Source organism: Mustela nivalis (genome assembly GCF_964662115.1).
Source record: "Mustela nivalis genome assembly, chromosome: 10".
In the NCBI taxonomy this organism is placed as follows: domain Eukaryota; kingdom Metazoa; phylum Chordata; class Mammalia; order Carnivora; family Mustelidae; genus Mustela; species Mustela nivalis.
Window position 1 is genome coordinate 82,576,523 of NC_139029.1, and position 18,349 is coordinate 82,594,871.

Sequence of the window (18,349 nt, forward strand, 5' to 3'; positions counted from 1 at the left end):
TAGTAACTGGAGAGTACTAATGATAGAAGAATTTTTTAAATTAATCCCTAAAGGTTCAGACAGTTATTATGTGGATGAGTTCTAACACACAATTAAAAAAATTTTTTTAACTTTAAAAATTCTTATTTATTTTATTAAATAAATAAAAGAGCTTATTAGCTCTTCTAGAGTTCATTCTATGAGATTAGCATAATACTGAAACCAAAACTAGACATGCATGTGCACACACATACACATTCCCACAACCATAGACCAAAATCAATTACAAATATAGATACAGAAAGCTTAAATAAAATATTAGGGATTTAAATCAACTGTGCATTAAGAGAGCTATAAAACATAGCCAAGCGAAGTTTACCCTGAGAGAGGACTGTCTGCAATTCTGAAGTCTATAAAAATAATGGTAAAATATTATCTCAATTGCTGCCTGAATGATATCAGATGAAATTCAGCACATGTTCATGTCAAGAACTCTGTAAAGTTAGGAAAAGATAATATTCTAAGCACCATAAAGACATCCACCAAAAAAATACAACAAACATGACACAACACTGAATATCAGAAGCATTCCCATCAAAACCAGGAACAAGACAAGAATGTTTGCCACATCACCACTACTGATCCACGTTTTTCTGGGAGAAGTTGAAGAGGAGAATTACCAAGCAGGCCCAGGCCAGATGGCCCCAGAAGATGTAAAGTTACTAACAATAAGCTAGAGATAACCAGAAGCCCTTTTGGGAGCAAGAGATAACCAGCTGCTTCTGCTTCTGTAAACAGGTTTCCCACCACAGGCTCCTCGCACTACTGCTCCCAACTAAGGCAGTGCCCCCACCCCTGCTCCCATGGTTTAAACCCACCTACCAGCAGTCAGCTTAGCCCTTGGAACCTGACTGCCTGCAGTCCCCTTTACAACTCTATAACTCCATTGTCCGTGGCCCAGAATTTTGAGCACAAGCTCATCGGGGTCTGTGGGTGTAAAATAAATGAGTTCTCCTACTTCTCCAAGTGTCAACTGATCTCTCCCTGGTCTGATTTTTCCTTTTCCACAACAAAGTAAACAATGCAATGAAACAAGAAAAAAAAAAAAAATAAGGACTGCCGAACCTTGTCATTATTTGCATAAGATAAGACTTTATCTAGAAAAATCAAAAAAAAATCAACTGGCAAAATAGATGACTAAATTCAAGACAAATATTCAAAAATCAGTAACTTTCCTATACACCAACAAATTTAGAAAGTGTAAGAAAAATAACCACACAAGAGCTTGTATTAGAAATCTATAAAATACATAGAAACAAAGTAACAAAAAATATATAACTTATATGAAGACCTGAAGAAAACCATCAGATTTTATCCAATATATTCCTGGATAGAAAAGACTCACTATTGCAAAGATGTCGATTATTCCCAAAATTAACCTAAAATTTCATTGCAGTTCTAACCCTAACTGAATACGATTTTCAATGGAATCTGACACGTGTTTCTAAAGTTTATCTAGTAGAACAGATACACAACAAAGAGGCAAGAATTGCTGAAAAGGAGGCCAGGAGAGGAATCATGCTCTACCACAATTCATAACCTTTTATAAAGCTACTGTAATTTCAACTGCTACAGTAATAAATTAATGGAAGAATAAGCTAGAAATAGTTTGATTTACTGATAGATGTTTGGCATATAATAGAGAGGGTTTTGGGGGCGCCTGGATGGCTCAGTGGGTTAAGCCTCTGCCTGCGGTTCAGGTCATGATCTCAGGGTCCTGGGATCGAGTCCCGCATAGGGCTCTCTGCTCAGCAGGGAGCCTGCTTCTCCCCTCTCTCTCTGCCTGCCTCTTTGCCTGCTTGAAATCTCTCTCTCTCTCTCTCTGGCAAATAAATAAATAAATAAATAAATAATCTTAAAAAAAAAAAATAGAGAGGATTTTTGAAGTAGCAGAGATAAAGTGAACTATTCAAAAAATGGTTTCAGGACAACTGGTTATTTGTTTCACAAATACTATTATATCATGGCTTGTTTATAACAGAGAAGATCAGAGAGAAAGCAGAAAATGAAAAAAGCTTTATGTAATGAATACCTAGAGAAGAGAGTCAAGAAGAAAAAGACAATAACTATTGAGAATTATATTGAATTAGCAGAGTTGTGGTGATGAAAATCAGACCACAGTCCAAATAGCCTAAGAGGCAAGTTGGAAGAAAGTATTTTTAAACTCTGATTCACTGCAGACCCACGGGCTAACCAAGAACTTAACCTTCATTAAGGCAGAAGTCCATTATAACTCTGGGATTCCTTTGTATGGCTCCATCATAATCTTGGATTTCTACTCTAAGGCAGATGGAGTTCGTGTTTAGTACAAGACTCTATGATATTACGTGATGTAATTGTTAAACCAGTCATTTTGTTAAACTATTAAATTTTTAAATTTGTTAAATTGTTAAAATAACCAGTCATGTGATGACAGGGTCTCCAATTCCTGAATTATTTAAATTGGTAGATTTCCTAATTGTGAATTACTTATGCACCCAAGTGAGTTCTATCATTTCCCATGACTCCTTATTTCATGATAGGACAGTGTCAGCATTCTGGGGGAGGGAGGGTGAAGATAGCATTAGAAAAAGGTTTTAAATGGATTTTACTGCAATTGTGTACCTTTTACATTTATATGGGTTACAGAGTTTTATGATTGCTTTGAAAAATGGTTTCAACCTCACAAAGTCTCACTGCTTTTAAGCAGAGTGCAATTTATACCTGGTTCACATACACATAACTAGATAACAGAAGAGACAATGATTTATGTGGCAATACTTTATTCCCCAACACAAGAGTAATGGAAAGTTTATTCCCTGAAGCAGTAATATCTAGGTTTGGGTTTTGGGTTTTTTTTTTTTTTTAAGGTTTTGTTTTGCTTTTTTTGCTCTGCACACCAGTTATTAAAAAAAAAAAAAAAAAAAAGTCCAGGGGCGCCTGGGCGGCTCAGTCAGTTCAGCATCTACCCTTGGCTCAGGACACAATCCTGGGGTCCTGGAATTGGGCTGCCATGAGGCTCCCTGCTTGGCGAGGAGTCTGCCTCTCCCTCTCCCTCTTCTCCTCCCCTCTGCCCCTGCTCTCTTTTAAAAAATCTTTTTTAATCTTTTTAAAAATATTTTTATTTTTTACTTTTTTTTTGATCTTATTTATTTAGGAGAAAGAGAGAGTGAGAAAGGGAACACAAGCAAGGGGAGCTGGAGAGGGAGAAGCAGGCTTCCCACTGGGCAGGGAGCCCAATATGAGGTTTGATCCCAGGACATTGGGATCATGACCGGAGCCTAGGCAGACGCTTAATGACTGAGCACCCTAGGTGCCCTAAAGTCTTTAAAAAAATTTTTTTAATTAAAAAAAAATGAGTCTATGCTCCTGATATACATATACTTTAGTTAATAAACATATTGATGTACTATTGTCTTAATGCATTATGAGCACTGTAAAATATATTAAAATAGAAATTTTTGAGATGAGATCAAATCAATCTAAATAGAAGGTTCTAGCGTTATTCCTTGTATCCTCTAGACTCTCCTACAATGTATATACCTTATTTGGGAGAACCCTGTCCTGGAGTAGTAAGTTATCAAACTACAGTACATAAAACAATCACCTGGAATGTTTGTTAAAAATGCAGATTCCAATCACCAATGACAAGAGATTCAGTGAGTCTAAAAGCTGGAGTTTGGGAATCTACATTTCCAGCAGTTCCTCCAACTGGTTAGGATGTAGGTTGTTTGAGGCCACACTTTGGGAAACACCACAAAAGAGAGAGATTCTCCCCACCATAGCATCAGCATAGCAACACCAGCTGGAAAGGGAGATACAATACTCCATTCTACACCTACATTATCCATGAACTAGAGTTTTCTAGGCAAATATTGGAACTATCACTTAAAATATTGTTTCTATCAAAATGTATTCCAATTTCTACAGTGCTACCCTAAGAAGAAATTTTTGGCTTTGTCACACATCCCCCTCCCACACACTCATAATTTATTATGTAATAGAATTCATCCACTTAAATGAAACTGCTTTCCTTTAAGATGTAAATTTTTTAAGTATCAAGATTTTTTTTTTAAGATTTTGTTTATTTATTTGGGAGAAAGAGTGAGCAAGAGCAGGGAGGAAGGGGAGAGGGAGAGGGAGAAGCAGACTCCTCACTGAGCAAGGAGCCCAATGTGGGGCTCAATCTCAGGACCCCAAGAGATTATGACCTGACCCAAAGGCAGCCACTTAACCAACTGAGCCACTCAGGCACCCCTAAGTGTCGAGTTTTTTTAAGTATAAATACAAACTGCTAAATCCCCTAGCAATGGAAAGTATCCATTTGCATCTGTAGTCATACATGAAGCACCTGTACCATACTGGGCACCAAAGGAAGCAGTTTGGTATCATGGAAAGAGCACAGCTTCTGTAAGTGGAACAGTCTGGGGCGTAATTTCTGAATTTGCTACTTGTTTAATTTGGAACAAGTTACTTAGCCTTTCTAGGTTCCATTCCAGTTTCCTTCTCTTAAATGGGTACTATAATGTCTACTGACAAAGCCTCTGTGAAGCCCGAGATATATGTAACACACAGTAAGTGACTGCTATGATAACAACAAACACAATTACCTCTACTTAAGTGGTATCCTTTTAAAAACACAAAAGGTTGACCCTTTTCCTCATTAAAAATTCAATTCCTATATTTTCCACATTCAAAAGTGTTGTCTGGGCACCTGAGTGGCTCAGTGGGTTAAAGCCTCTACTTCGGCTCAGGTCATGATCCCGGGGTCCTGGGATCGAGCCCCTCATCGGGCTCTCTGCTCAGCGGGGAGCCTGCTTCCCTTCCTCTCTCTGCCTGCCTCTCTGTCTGCTTGTGCTCTCTGTACATATCTAATATAATCTTTATTAAGATTAAAATGAAGGATCTAACTACAGTGCTTAGCCAGTCACTGGCACTCATGAAGCACTGAGTAGTTTTTCTTCATTAATATCACTTACCAAGAAATGACTTTCAAGCTATATTTGCTATTGCTGGTGCAAACAAGACTACATGATTTGACTAAGATAACTACACATATCACCTACAACTAAATCTACAAATATTCCTAAATTCTCTCCTAACACTGAGTGGACAGTTTATCCTGCTTCAAAACCATCATCTCCACTTTACCTAGAGTATCAAATCAAAACCCAGGGGCGCCGGGCACCCGGCGGTTGGTAGGGGCCGCGGGAGTCGCGGGAAGGGCGCCGCGGGCGAGAGGCGGGCGCGAGGCGCTGGGGCAGTAGAAAGTGACGCGTGTCCTTCGCTGTCATCCAGGCAGGAGCCCGCGGCCACTGTCCCCCTCGGCCGCCCACGACGCGCCGGTCCGCAGCGATGTCGGCCGCCGGCGCCCGGGGCCTTCGGGCCACCTACCACCGGGCCCTGGACAAGGTGGAGCTGCTGCTGCCGGAGAAACTGAGGCCGCTGTACAACCACCCGGCAGGTCCCAGAACAGTTTTTTTCTGGGCTCCAATTATGAAATGGGGCTTGGTGTGTGCTGGCTTGGCTGACATGGCCAGACCTGCTGAGAAACTCAGCACAGCTCAATCTGCTGTTTTGATGGCCACAGGGTTTATTTGGTCAAGATACTCACTTGTAATTATCCAAAAAAACTGGAGTCTGTTTGCTGTTAATTTCTTTGTGGGGGCAGCAGGAGCGTCTCAGCTCTTCCGTATTTGGAGATATAACCAAGAACTAAAAGCTAAAGCAAACAAGTAAGAATTCCTGACCACCTGAACAATCTAGACGTGGATAGAACCACTGGGACTAATTTGACTTACATTTGGCTATGGATAAGGTGATATTTACCTGTGCTACTGTTTGGAAGGCATAAAAAAAATCAAATTGTAAACTGGGGGCTAATACTTGATTCAACAGAAAAATAAAGCAAACTTTTAATAAAAAAATAAAAAATAAAAAAAAAAACACCCAGGGGCACCTCGGGGTGGCTCAATGGGTTAAGCCTCTGCCTTCAGCTCAGGCAGGGTCCTGGGATCGAGCCCTGCACCAGGCTCTCTGCTCAGCAGGTAGCCTGCTTGTCCCTCTCTCTCTCTCTGCCTACCTCTCTGCCTACTTGTGATCTCTATCTGTCAAATAAATAAATAAAAATCTTAAAAAAAAAAAAGAATCAAAAACCACATGATAGAAAATGCAAAGGCTTTTCACAATTTTACCTACACCATATTTTTGCTCTTCCTCTTCCTTTACCTCAGCCCCTAACCTTCCGTTCCATCCACCCAGCTTCTTGCCATTTTCAAAGGAAGGTATATCCTCAAAGTTTCGGGACGGTATTATCTCCCCAGAGATGAGTCACTACATACTACCTTGGCATTTCCTGTACTTCTTCAAAACATCATCAGCCAAGACCTTAAACAAAATCTAATAATCCTTATTAATAGGTATTGCAATACCCACCAGGCAGTCTTCTTAAGAATAAAGGAAAAATTCTTTAAAAAAAAAAAAAAGGATAAAGTAAACATTCAAACTCATAGAACTACCGTGGGCTGCACTTGACATCAGATTCACTTAGATGTGGTACAGAGACTAGCACAGCTGCAGGGCATTTAAAGGCATTTTGCTTTGATGAGAGATCTTGTAGCACCTTATTCAGTTGGTCAGAAGCTATTTTCCCTACCCCTCCTCCACCTCCCTAGAGAAAGCTCAGGTTCAAGGAGATGAATTTCACATTAGACAGGTTATCCTGCAAAAGCAGTATCTCTTGCAACACTCCTACAGCCACTGCTAACAGGATCCCTGCCAGGGATCTGCCAATGTCACAACACTTAGGGAAACCCAAAGATATGGCTTCTTGCTAGGTATTTATAGTTCTTCCTGGTCCCAGTGCACTTTGCCAGTCAGAATTCATTTTTATCATAAGCATGTCACCTTACAACATAGTTGACACTACTTTTATCTAGTTCCCTGGGAAACAAAATGAGAATGTCATCCAAAGTCAAACTGTCAGGCAAAAATGGAAAGGGGTTTTGATAATTCTTTACCCACAAATATATATATATATATCTCTTAAGAAAATGAGCAATTATAGCAGTCTCTCCAGGAAAGGTAGAAAAGGAAAGAAGAGAGAGGAAAAACTTGAAAAGATAGTTTTCATCAGTATACGTACCATCGTCAGCTGCACCACCTGCTAGAAATATGTAGTAGCTTGTGTTTAGATCAAATCTATTCTTAGCCCCAGGAAGGGTAATGTTTCTTCTGAAAGAACACTGCATAACACCATCCGCCAGCCTCCAAGCCAGATCCTCAAGAGTGTCCTACAAACATACACAATGGGTCTTCTCAGCACTTCCCACAGATTTGCTAAAAATAAAATATGATCGACCTGACCTGCTGGGTATCCTTTCCCTAAGATCCTTTGTGCATGTTTTGTCTGCTGTATTGTTGTTTTCCTACTTCCTCTCTGAGGAGTATAAGAAACATTTTCTCCTAGTTTGTCTTTATCCCCAACTTGGCAAAAATATTTTTTACATTGAATTGGAACCCCACAAGTCCTCTACCCAGGTTAGAAACTTTGGCAGATGCACTAACCCCGTCTGGCCACAGACACAAAATCAAAACACTGAAGAAACAATTAGGAAGTAATACACTCATGGCCAAAATGTAACATGCAACAAGGGAGAAGTCCCAAGCCCTGGGGAAAGCTCTACAGAGAGTGTGAAGTCATTAGGCGACAGCTACTGCTCTGTCAGAGCTCATGTGCTTGCCAACCACCACGTGGAAAGGGACACTTCTCTACCAGAAATACCTGTGGCACAGATGCCAAGAAGAGGCACAGAAGACAACTGACCAAGGCACTGAACTAGTCCCTGCCCTACACGCTTTTCTTTCTCACTGGACGAGAAATATACTCTTTTCTAAGATGTGAAAAAAGGATTTAGGGGACATAGGCAAGAATTCATCTTTTGCTACAAGAGAAACTTATCTGGTGCTTTTCCAAAGTGTAGAAAAGGGGAGATAGTGGTCAAAGGGAACAAAGTTGCAGTTACGTAGGATGAATAAGTCTAGAGATCTAATGTACAGCATGATGACTGTATTTAGTAATACTGTATTGTATACTGGAAATTTGCTAAGTGAATAAATTTCAGGTGCTCTCACCACAAAAAAGAGTTAAGTCTGTGGTAATCATTTTGCTCTGTATATGTGTATCAAAACATCATGTTGTATACCTAAAATATAATTTTATTAATTTAGAGAAAAATAAGATATATACTTTAATATATGATGTTAAATATAAATGATATGATATTAATAATACATTAAACCTATAACTATAATAATACAATTTATATTTTTATATACTATTTTTAAAATAAAATAAAGCATAGAAAAGTTTCTCCCAGAGTATTATAAGAAAGGAAGCCTGCTGCCAGACTCCTTCTCTGGCTCTCTGCTAACTGAGCTATCTTGCAGCACAGTTCTGCCACTGTTGGCCACCTAGCCAAAAGGCAGACAAACCAGGTGGAGGGTCCCAGAATTTTCACACCTACCCTGGAGTCCATCACAGGGTGACTTCGCCCCATCACATGGGAAGGTTGTATGTGTACAGTCTGATCTTCACGAATACACAAATAAGCATCATCATCACCCTGAAAACGTTTGCACAGGAGAAAAATTCAAAGGAATGTCAACATTTTGTTTTTAAAAAGCACCCCTAATGAAATCAAATCAAATGGTGTTGGATGCTTTTAAAACATCATTTACAGATTCAGTCTTAAATGATACTATGAATTCCAAGAACTGGCTGTCCAGTTTATAACTTTAAAATAATTTTGCTATGATGAATAAACAAACAAAGAACAGAAACAGACTGATAAATACAGGGAACAACCCTGATGGTTGCCAGAGGGGAGGAGGGTGACGGATGGGCAAATGGGCGAGAGGCTGTGGGAGATGGAGGCTTTCAGCTATGGAATGAGTAAAGTCGTGGGAATAAAAGGTAGAGCACAGGGATACAGTCAATTGTATTATAACAGTGTTGTATGGTAACAGATAGTAGCTATACTTGCGATGCGCATAACATGATGTTTAAAAATGTCCAATCGCTCAGTGGGTTAAGCCTCTGCCTTCAGCTCAGGTTATGTTCTCAGGGCCCTGCGATCAAGCCCCACATCAGACTCTGTGCTCAGCGGGGAGCCTGCTTCCCTCTCTCTCTCTGCCTGCCTCTCTGCATACTTGTGATCTCTCTCTCTGTCAAATAAATAGATGAGTAAAATCTTAAAAAAAAAAAAAAAAAAACTGTCCAGTCGCTACATTGTACACCTGAAACTAATGTAACATCATGTGTCAATTACATATTATTCAAATAAAAAAACTTGTTATAATTCAAAAGCAACATAATTTCAATGTAAAAATAGATTAAAATAACATGTTTATATGCCCATAAACTCAAACAGGACTGTCAAAGCTTTCATGTACGTTCATCCAAACCTATTTGTAATTATACCCATCTTTTCACCCCAAATAGAAAAATACTCAGTTCTGTTACCTTTTTTCACTGAATTTATTATGAACATTGTTTGTAAATAAGTATCTGTGTTTACAAATTTTCATAACTATAAATACACTGCCCGACATTGGGTTTGGGGCAGAAACTTTTTTTTTTTTAAGATTTTATTTATTTATTCGACAGAGAGAGATGACAAGCAGGCAGAGAGGCAGGCAGAGAAGAGGAAGCAGGCTCCCCGCGGAGCAGAGAGCCCGATGCGGGGCTCTATCCCAGGACCCTGAGATCATGACCCGAGCCGAAGGCAGCGGCTTAACGCACTGAGCCACCCAGGCGCCCCCAAGGGGGCAGTAACTTTTAAGATGAAGACACTGTAATCAGATACTGCTAATACTGTCCACACTCAAGAGATTTACTACTACATATTAAAACCAACTTGTCTGAATTCAAGGAGCACTTTTTTGTCAGTCTAATTCTTATCTACCCTTTAGTCTCCAATATTCCTTAGCTCTAAATTTAGAGCTTAAAGTGACTATCAGAGGACAGACTGAAACTTCAAAATACATTTAAATGATGGTACAAAGAAATAATCTGCACTTTACTGTGTATGGTTCTGGTTCTTTCACCTATTCTAAACCATTCTCTGTAAACTATATAACAAGATCTTTCATATGTTGCAGTAGTCACTAAACTCCTTAAACAAAGCCACGACTGACAACTTAAAATAAACTTTGCTGTGAATCCCAATGATATTCTAACATATTTTAATTTTTTTTTAAAGTTCCACTTTTGAGAACTCCCAAGTTCATAACCTTAACAAACCAACTATTCACTGTTACACACCTTCTATTCAAATCAGAATTAGCCCACCTCAAAGAGTCATGGTGATCTAAACCAGCAATCAACAAACTATGGCATACAGACCAGATTCAGTCTGAAGCCTGTTCTGGTTGACCCCACAGGCTAAGAAGGACGTTTACATATCTAAACCATTTGTTAAATAGAAGAATATATCATGATGAGTCAAAATACATGAAATCCAAATTTCAGTGTCCAAAAATGAAGTTTTTTGTTTTGTTTTATTTTGTTTTGTTTTGACAGAGAGAGAGATCACAAGCAGGCAGAGAGGCAGGCAGAGAGCGAGGGGAAAGCAGGCTCTCCATTGAGCAGAGAGCCTAATGCGGGGCCCAATCCCAGGACCCTGAGATCATGACCTGAGCCAAAGGCAGAGGCTCAACCCACTGAGCCACCCAGGCGCCCCCACAAATGAAGTTTTATTGGAACACAGCCACACCTATTAATTTATGGATTGTCTTTTGCTGTTTCAGTGCTACCACACAGAGATGAGTATTTCAAACACAGACCAGATGCCCACAAATTCTAAAGTAGTTACTACCTGGACCTCTACAGGAAAAGTTCACAGATCTCTAATTTAAACAAACAATGGCATATTTTCTAGACTATCATCTCTGAGGTATACAAACTCTTCTTTTATTTAAAACAAATTTTGCTTTTAACAAAATGGTTGATTTTGAGGCAAAATGATGATGGGCCAACTGCCATACTAACTCACTGCAGAGAGTACTCTCCAATACTGGAGAGAATGTTGGGGAAGGAGAAATACTCTCAGTTCTCTCTACTCTACAGCAAAGAGTATGAAAAGGTGCTTTTGTAACCCTGGGCTCCAGGCAATTCTAAAAACGCCAAGTTTGGAGCAGGGAAGCACACATGGAAGAAGTTCCACCAAGTTTCTGAATCAGACAGATCCTCTTTCTCCCATTTATTCCTCTTGAACCAAGCATTTAGAACGTATTCTGTTCAGAAAATAATTGTGTGGATATTGTGGGAAAAATAAAGATGACTACATTGTTCTTATAACCAAAGACTACATTTTAATGGAAGAGATAGTTACAATAGTATGTGAATTATGATAAAACAGGTTTAGACAAAGTACCATGGAAGCACAAATCATGTAGAGCCAAAAGACTGGAAAATAAGTTATCAGAAAAGATTATAATTATGTAGGCCTTAGAGAATAAAAAATACACATGGATAAGGTAGAGCTGAGATTAAAGGAAAAGTTTTCTAAACAGAGGAACTTCCAAAACCAAATACATAGAAACAAAAAAATATGTGAAACTTTTAGGAAACAGGTAATTACGTTAATTACGTTAGCCAAAAAGATATGGTAAGCCTGGAAATTCCAACATGGACCTTGAAGAGTTTTGAAAGCCAAGCTAATGAAAAGAAGAACAAAACAAAAAAAAAATTTCCTATAACTACTAAAGGCTCACCAAAGTTTCTGGGGATAGGATTGAGATGATCTCCATGGAAGCTCAGGAAGAAAACAACAGTGACTGTTAAAAGATGACATGTGGAGGAAAAAAAAAAAAGATGACATGGAATAAAACTGCTAAAAACTAGTGAGAGGCCACTGTGATGGTCTGGAAATGACAATAAAAGTGTAAGCCAAGTCAGAGATAGTGACAATGCAAAAAAGAGAATGAAGAAGTATGTCAAAGACAGAATCAAAAGTATCTGGAAGGTTAAAAGCAATGAACACACTAGCACCCAAATCTTGACTTCTAAACATTATTCCTATAACAGAGAACAGACCTCCTTTGAGAAATGAAAATGCATAACAGCGTAAGATGAATGGACATTCTGTTACACCAAAAAACAAACCCACACCAAAAAACTAATGGAGACACATCAAAGGGCATTTAAAAAAAAAACAAAAAACAGCAACACACACATAGCTTGAAGGAACCACATTTGGGTCAATATGAGCAATGATGATGATAAACCATAACACAACAGATGGAAGGAATTCATCAGTCCATACTGTTTCACAAAAAGTGAAGGGTGGATGCCAAGAATGCTCTTCTTTTTAGAAGAATGCCAGCTAATAAAGAAATTAGAAAATCACCATTTTGCAACCACAAATGTAAAACCTGTTTCAGGAAAGGAACATCAATAGATGCTAAAATCATTTGGTAAAATGTTATTGAGGAACAGAATATTCACCATCAAAGTATCACCTCACAGATGACTTACTAATTAAAAAGAGAAAATACGCCTTCACAATGGAAATATCTGACAGAGACGAGTGATGAAACACAGAATCACCAATAATGGAATAATCGGACATTACACATCTCTTGATATGATGCACTGAGATAGAAACAACCCCCTTAGGTAGTACTGTGCCAAAAACCTGAACCTGAATCTACTGTACAAACTGTGGGACATTCTACAGAATTAGACTTAAAAAAAATCTAGAAAACAGTCAGGATAACAGATGAAAGAGATGTAACAATTAAAGGTATTGAGTGATAAATGACTGGCTCTTGGGTCAGAATTTGTTTTTAAAAAACAGCTTTATAGCTGTGAATAAAAGGAAAGACTCTAAGTCACAACCAAATCCCCTGAACACAAAGACGACGGCGGCAGCAATGAATGAGAGTCTATAAATTGCCCAGGACGGTATCTGAAAAGAAGCAAGGAATCAATAATGGTAACTGCTTTTTTACTACTAGTTTTGATCACCAAGAATGGGGGACACAAGAAATATGAGGAGGGAATATATTAAGTTCAGTTTTACAGATGACGGTTAGTGTCATCCAGGAACATTCATCAGGACAAGATCAGCTGGCCACTGGAAATTCCAATCTGAAGTACAATAGAGGCCAGAATTGGGAACATTCTAGAACTGAACATTAAGAAATTGTGTACAGGGGCGCCTGGGTGGCTCAGTGGGGTAAAGCCTCTGCCTTCGGCTCAGGTCATGATCCCGGAGTCCTGGGGTGGAGCCCCACATTAGGCTCTCTGCTCAGCGGGGAGCCTGCTTCCTCCTCTCTCTCTGCCTACTTGGGATCTCTGTCTGTCAAATAAATAAATAAAATCTAAAAAAAAAAGAAAAGAAAGAAATTATGTACAGAGCAAGGTGACACTGGGCAGGAGACGGAAGGCAAAAGAAGCTAATATATAGTATTATATATTGGATCTTGGGTCAGAAATTTTTTTTTTAATAGCTATAAAGGGGCACCTGGATAGCTCAGTGGGTTAAAGCCTCTGCCTTCAGCTCAGGTCATGATCCTAGGGTACTGGGATCGAGCCCCGCATCGGGCTCTCTGCTCAGCAGGGAGCCTGCTTCCTCCTCTCTCTGTCTCTGCCTGCCTCTCTGCCTGCTTGTCTGTCAAATAAATAAAAATATTTTTTAAAAATAGCTATAAAGGACTGTATGGGGACAACTGAAGCATCTGAATATAGACTATATTGCATATAATTATTATATCATTGTTAAGTTTTCTCAATGTGATCAAGATATGGTAATTATAGGAGCACATCCTTGTTCTTAGGAGATACTTGCTAAAAATTCCAAAGATAAAATGTCATGATATATCTATAACTCAACTTTCAAATAGTTTGGGAAAAAATATATCAAGAATATACAGTATTATTTATGTACTTTATATCATTTAATAAAGTATCTGAGATAGGGAATATGTGTGTGCTTTGAAATGTAGTTAAAATTCAGACATTATCAAGTCATTGTTAGCAAAAATATGGAAAATTATACTCTTCATCAATTTTAATGGCAAAGCCTAATACCAAAACAATTGTTATCATTAATTTACAAGTAAGACTGAAAAAGGTAACATTGAGCTAATATTCATAGCATCAGATACCTTTGTATTTAAATTTATATTAGGTACTGAAAAGAAAGAGCAGATCATAAAAATATCCTAAAATTTTCTAAATAGCCAAAAATAGAAATAACTACTTTAAAAATATTTTCTGAGGATGATTTATTTCACTCAATTTAGGCAAACAGGTGTACAGATTATTTTAATCATTAAGTAAGATTGCTCTGTAAATCAACGGCACCTGCATAATTAAGTCTTTTTTATAAACATTTTTTGATGAGTACTATACTAGAAACATAAGATTTCTAAGTAAGATAAATATATCTTGAATTAAAGACAAATGCTTTTGTGCCATCTATGCCTACAGCTTAGAAAAGAAACAACTGGTCTACTTATGGGCTCCTCATCACCACGCCCAGAGGAGCAGTAGTGTCTTTTCCTCTCGCTGACAGATTTTCTGTGACCAGAGAAAGAAAAATATAAATATACTGCTGCATAATGTTTGGGTCTAAAGTGACTGTTTTTTAGTTAAGGGACTGGAGCACATATCTAAATGAGCACTGTCTGTTAGAGATGAAGCTAGTCACTAATTTCTAACAAGACCACCATTGTTAATCAATCCTTGGGGGGCCCATCGTCAGAATTTCCATCATAACCAGTTCCATCCCATTCACACAACAAGCACTACCACCTTCTTTTCTTATTGCTGTGTAGTTCCATTTTATTTTTAATCCAGTCTCGTCATCTACCTTAGGTGCCAAACCTGGTTCATTTTGGCCAGAACTGCAAATACCCAAAAGAATATGCTATAGCTCTGGGGCACCTGGGTGGCTCAGTGGGTTAAAGCCTCTGCCTTTGGCTCAGGTCATGATCTCAGGGTCCTGGGACTGAGCACCACATCGGGCTCTCTGCTCAGCAGTGAGCCTGCTTCCCCCCACCTCCGTCCCTCTCTCTACTTGTAATCTCTGTCTGTCAAATAAATAAATAAAATCTTTAAAAAAAAAATGCTATAGGTCTGATGACAGTTACACAGGGAAATGGGGAAAATGTTTTGGAACTATTGTAACATCATTCAATCAAGTATAAAACTTCCCAAAAAACAAGGCTTTTTGGTTTTTTGGGTTTTTTTTTTTTTATTTGACAGGAGAGAGGTCACAAGTAGGCAGAGAGGCAGGCAGAGAGAGGGGGAAGCAGGCTCCCTACCAAGCAGAAAGCCCAACGCGGGGCTCGATCCCAGGACCCTGAGATCATGACCTGAGCTGAAGGCAGAGGCTTTAACCCACTGAGCCACCCAGGCGCCCCCCAACAAACAACTTTAAAAAAGAAAGGGTTTTAATTTCTTGTATGTTATTTTTAAAAGCATATGATGTATCTGGGGCACCTGGGTGGCTCAGACGTTTAAGCGCCCGACTCTTAATTTCAGCTCAGTCATGATCTCGGGGTCATAAGATAGAGCCTCGCTTCGGGCTCTGCACTAGGCATGGAGCTACTTAAGATTCTCTCTTTCCCTATCCCACTGTCCCTCCCCTCTCTAAAAAAATAATAAAAAATAAAAGCATATGACATATCTTATCTCTCCTAAGTTTAAGGTATACATTTTGCCTAATGAAAGAGAATAATGGGAGCATTCAAGGACTATATAGTAAAACATCTAGGTCATATGCAGACACATATAGTAAAATACCTTGGCGTAATTTTTTACCCCTGGCTTCCTGCAAAACTTCCAAGCAACCTACAAGGACCAATATGATCAGAGTACACTTTTAGGGAAATATTAGTTCTTCTAGTACAGAATCTCAGCATTCCTTTCTTTTTTTGAAATAGGATTTCCTAAAGAAGCGATGTTAAGTTTAAAACCGGACAGGAAAGACCCTGTTGACTTTGCTAACATGGAAGTAAAAGGCTTTCTCCATTTGTAGTCATCCCTGACCTCCTGCCAACTCTGCTTTGAACAGGACTCGAACGTGTCCTGGCCCACACTTTCTGGCCTTCCCTCGGGGAGATCAGGATGCCTCGGCAGCACTCTGCTCTTCCACACCGTGGCACAAGGCTGCCATCTACAGAACTATTCCATCCAGCCAGCACTACCAGGGGAGAGGGAGAATCAGCTCAAAACAAATGCTGCCCAGATGCCTGGCTGGTTCAGTGGGTTAAAGCTTCTGCCTTTGGCTCAGGTCAAGATCCCAGGGTCCTGAGATGGAGCCCTGCGTCGGACTCTCTGCTCGGCAGGGAGTCTGTTTCCTCCTCTCTCTCTCTCTGCCTGCCTCTCGGCCTTGTGATCTGTCTGTGAAATAAATGAATAAAATCTTAAAAAAAAAAAAAAAAAAAAAACACAAATGCTGCCTTCCCTAGATCTGACAAAGGAGCCTCCAGTGAAGGTGTATTTATGCCTGGACACAGCAGGTGTCATTCTCCGGGATATGTACCGATCGATGACTACCGAAATGGAGACACTGAGGCAGCAACTCACGCTGTGGTCGCTGGCCATTGGAGAAAACAATGAGTGTTGGAAAAGCATCACAAACAACGTAAGACTTTTATGCACAGCAACTTTTCTTAACCGCACTTCCTGCTTTTATCACAGAGACAGACAGAAAGAAACAGGGGCAAGTCCACCGGCTATAGAGCAATTTTCTGAACTCTCCGTAGGATGGACTGTTCTTAGAGCTATATAATTGCACAACTGTTATAAACACGATATACCTTAAAAAGTGTTTAAGTCAGCATCTCCTCTAAGTTACTGTGTCTTGCCCTCCCTCTCCCCCTCCCCATTTTAAGTATGATCATTTGACCATGGAACAAACAAGTCCACCGCCGTTGATTAGCCTCCCTCTTTCGTTATCACTTACGTAAGTAAGGGATACAAACCATCCATCTGTCATGAGAAAGCGCAAAGGATAAATAGCCTTTACTGGGCCCACTCATTTCAACCACCACTGACTGGTCATCTCGTGTGAAGGACAAGAAGAAACAGGCGTGCTCCTTCTCTGGGTCACAGTTCACAGGACTCCTAACACAGAACTTCTTGTTCCCACAATCTGAGGCACTGAACTAGAAAAATGACAGGGAGAAAAAGTCTTAATTACGGACAAGGCAGTTCATTTCACCATGATAAAAGAGCCACTACTTGAAGCACAAATTTTCACAAAAGTATCTTTTCATAATAGAGATTCAAAGTAGGAGACAAAGACACAATCCAAATTAGAAATGATCAGAGCAGTAGTTAGGTTGTGAACTTTTAAACTTAATTAATTTTAATTGAAACCTGGAAGACACCAACATTAGTTGGACTATAATGTGAAGAGTATTAAAAGGACTTTAATACACAAAATATTTCACATTAATTAAGTTCTGGAGCAAAGTTTTTAGCAAATTTTGAAAAACATTTTAAAGAATATTTAGGTTCACACTGACTCTTGCCTAAAGTGTATCCTTAAGTTTTTAGAATGCACTTCTAAAAAGCAAACAGACGAACTCTTAGCAAGTTTTTATATTTAGATCCTGGACTCTGCTTCTAGAATTCAGGTTCAAATTGGATATTAAAATAGTATTAGAAAAAATGGTTATTCCTATATATACCACCATTCAAACTGGATATTAAAACAGTATTAGAAAAAATGGTTACTCCTATATATACCACCACTCTAAATAATAGTAATAACAATTAAGTGGAGAAGAAGCATGAACAACCTACAATGACTTAATTTAGAGCTCCTTGTTATAGCAAAAAAGAGAAATATTATCAAAAAATGTCAGCTCTACAATCTGACAGAGCAAATGTACAGTCATCTTGTGAAAAGGTGCTGTGAGGGTATATTTCAGAAGAGTTTTTTTTTCTTTAATTTTTTCAGTGTTCCAAGATTCAGTTTATCGACCACACCCAGTGCACTATACAACACATGCCCTCCTTTTTTTTTTTATTTTTTTATTTTTTTTTTGTTTTTTTTATTAATTTTTTATTTTTTATAAACATATATTTTTATCCCCAGGGGTACAGGTCTGTGAATCACCAGGTTTACACACTTCACAGCACTCATCCAAGCACATACCCTCCCCAATGTCCATAATCCCACCCCCTTCTCCCAAACCCCCTCCCCCCAGCAACCCTCAGTTTGTTTTGTGAGATTAAGAGTCACTTATGGTTTGTCTCCCTCCCAATCCCATCTTGTTTCATTGATTCTTCTCCTACCCACTTAAGCCC

At 39.0% G+C, this 18,349-nt stretch overlaps 1 protein-coding gene and 1 pseudogene across 2 annotated transcripts in view; one reads left to right on the forward strand and one right to left on the reverse strand.

Annotated features, from left to right (window-relative positions):
• Window positions 1-18,349, reverse strand: part of FRRS1 (ferric chelate reductase 1) — a 51,013-nt gene that overhangs the window by 12,046 nt on the left and 20,618 nt on the right. Inside the window, exons 6-8 of the mRNA XM_082686478.1 lie at window positions 17,017-17,199; window positions 8,544-8,642; window positions 7,163-7,310 (exon numbers count right to left, since the gene is read on the reverse strand). Coding sequence (XP_082542604.1) covers window positions 7,163-7,310; window positions 8,544-8,642; window positions 17,017-17,199 — 430 coding nt within the window. The remainder of the gene's footprint in view (window positions 1-7,162; window positions 7,311-8,543; window positions 8,643-17,016; window positions 17,200-18,349) is intronic.
• Window positions 5,202-5,964, forward strand: LOC309842372 (mitochondrial pyruvate carrier 2 pseudogene; annotated as a pseudogene). Its single transcript has one exon. The product of its transcript is annotated as a mitochondrial pyruvate carrier 2 pseudogene (transcript).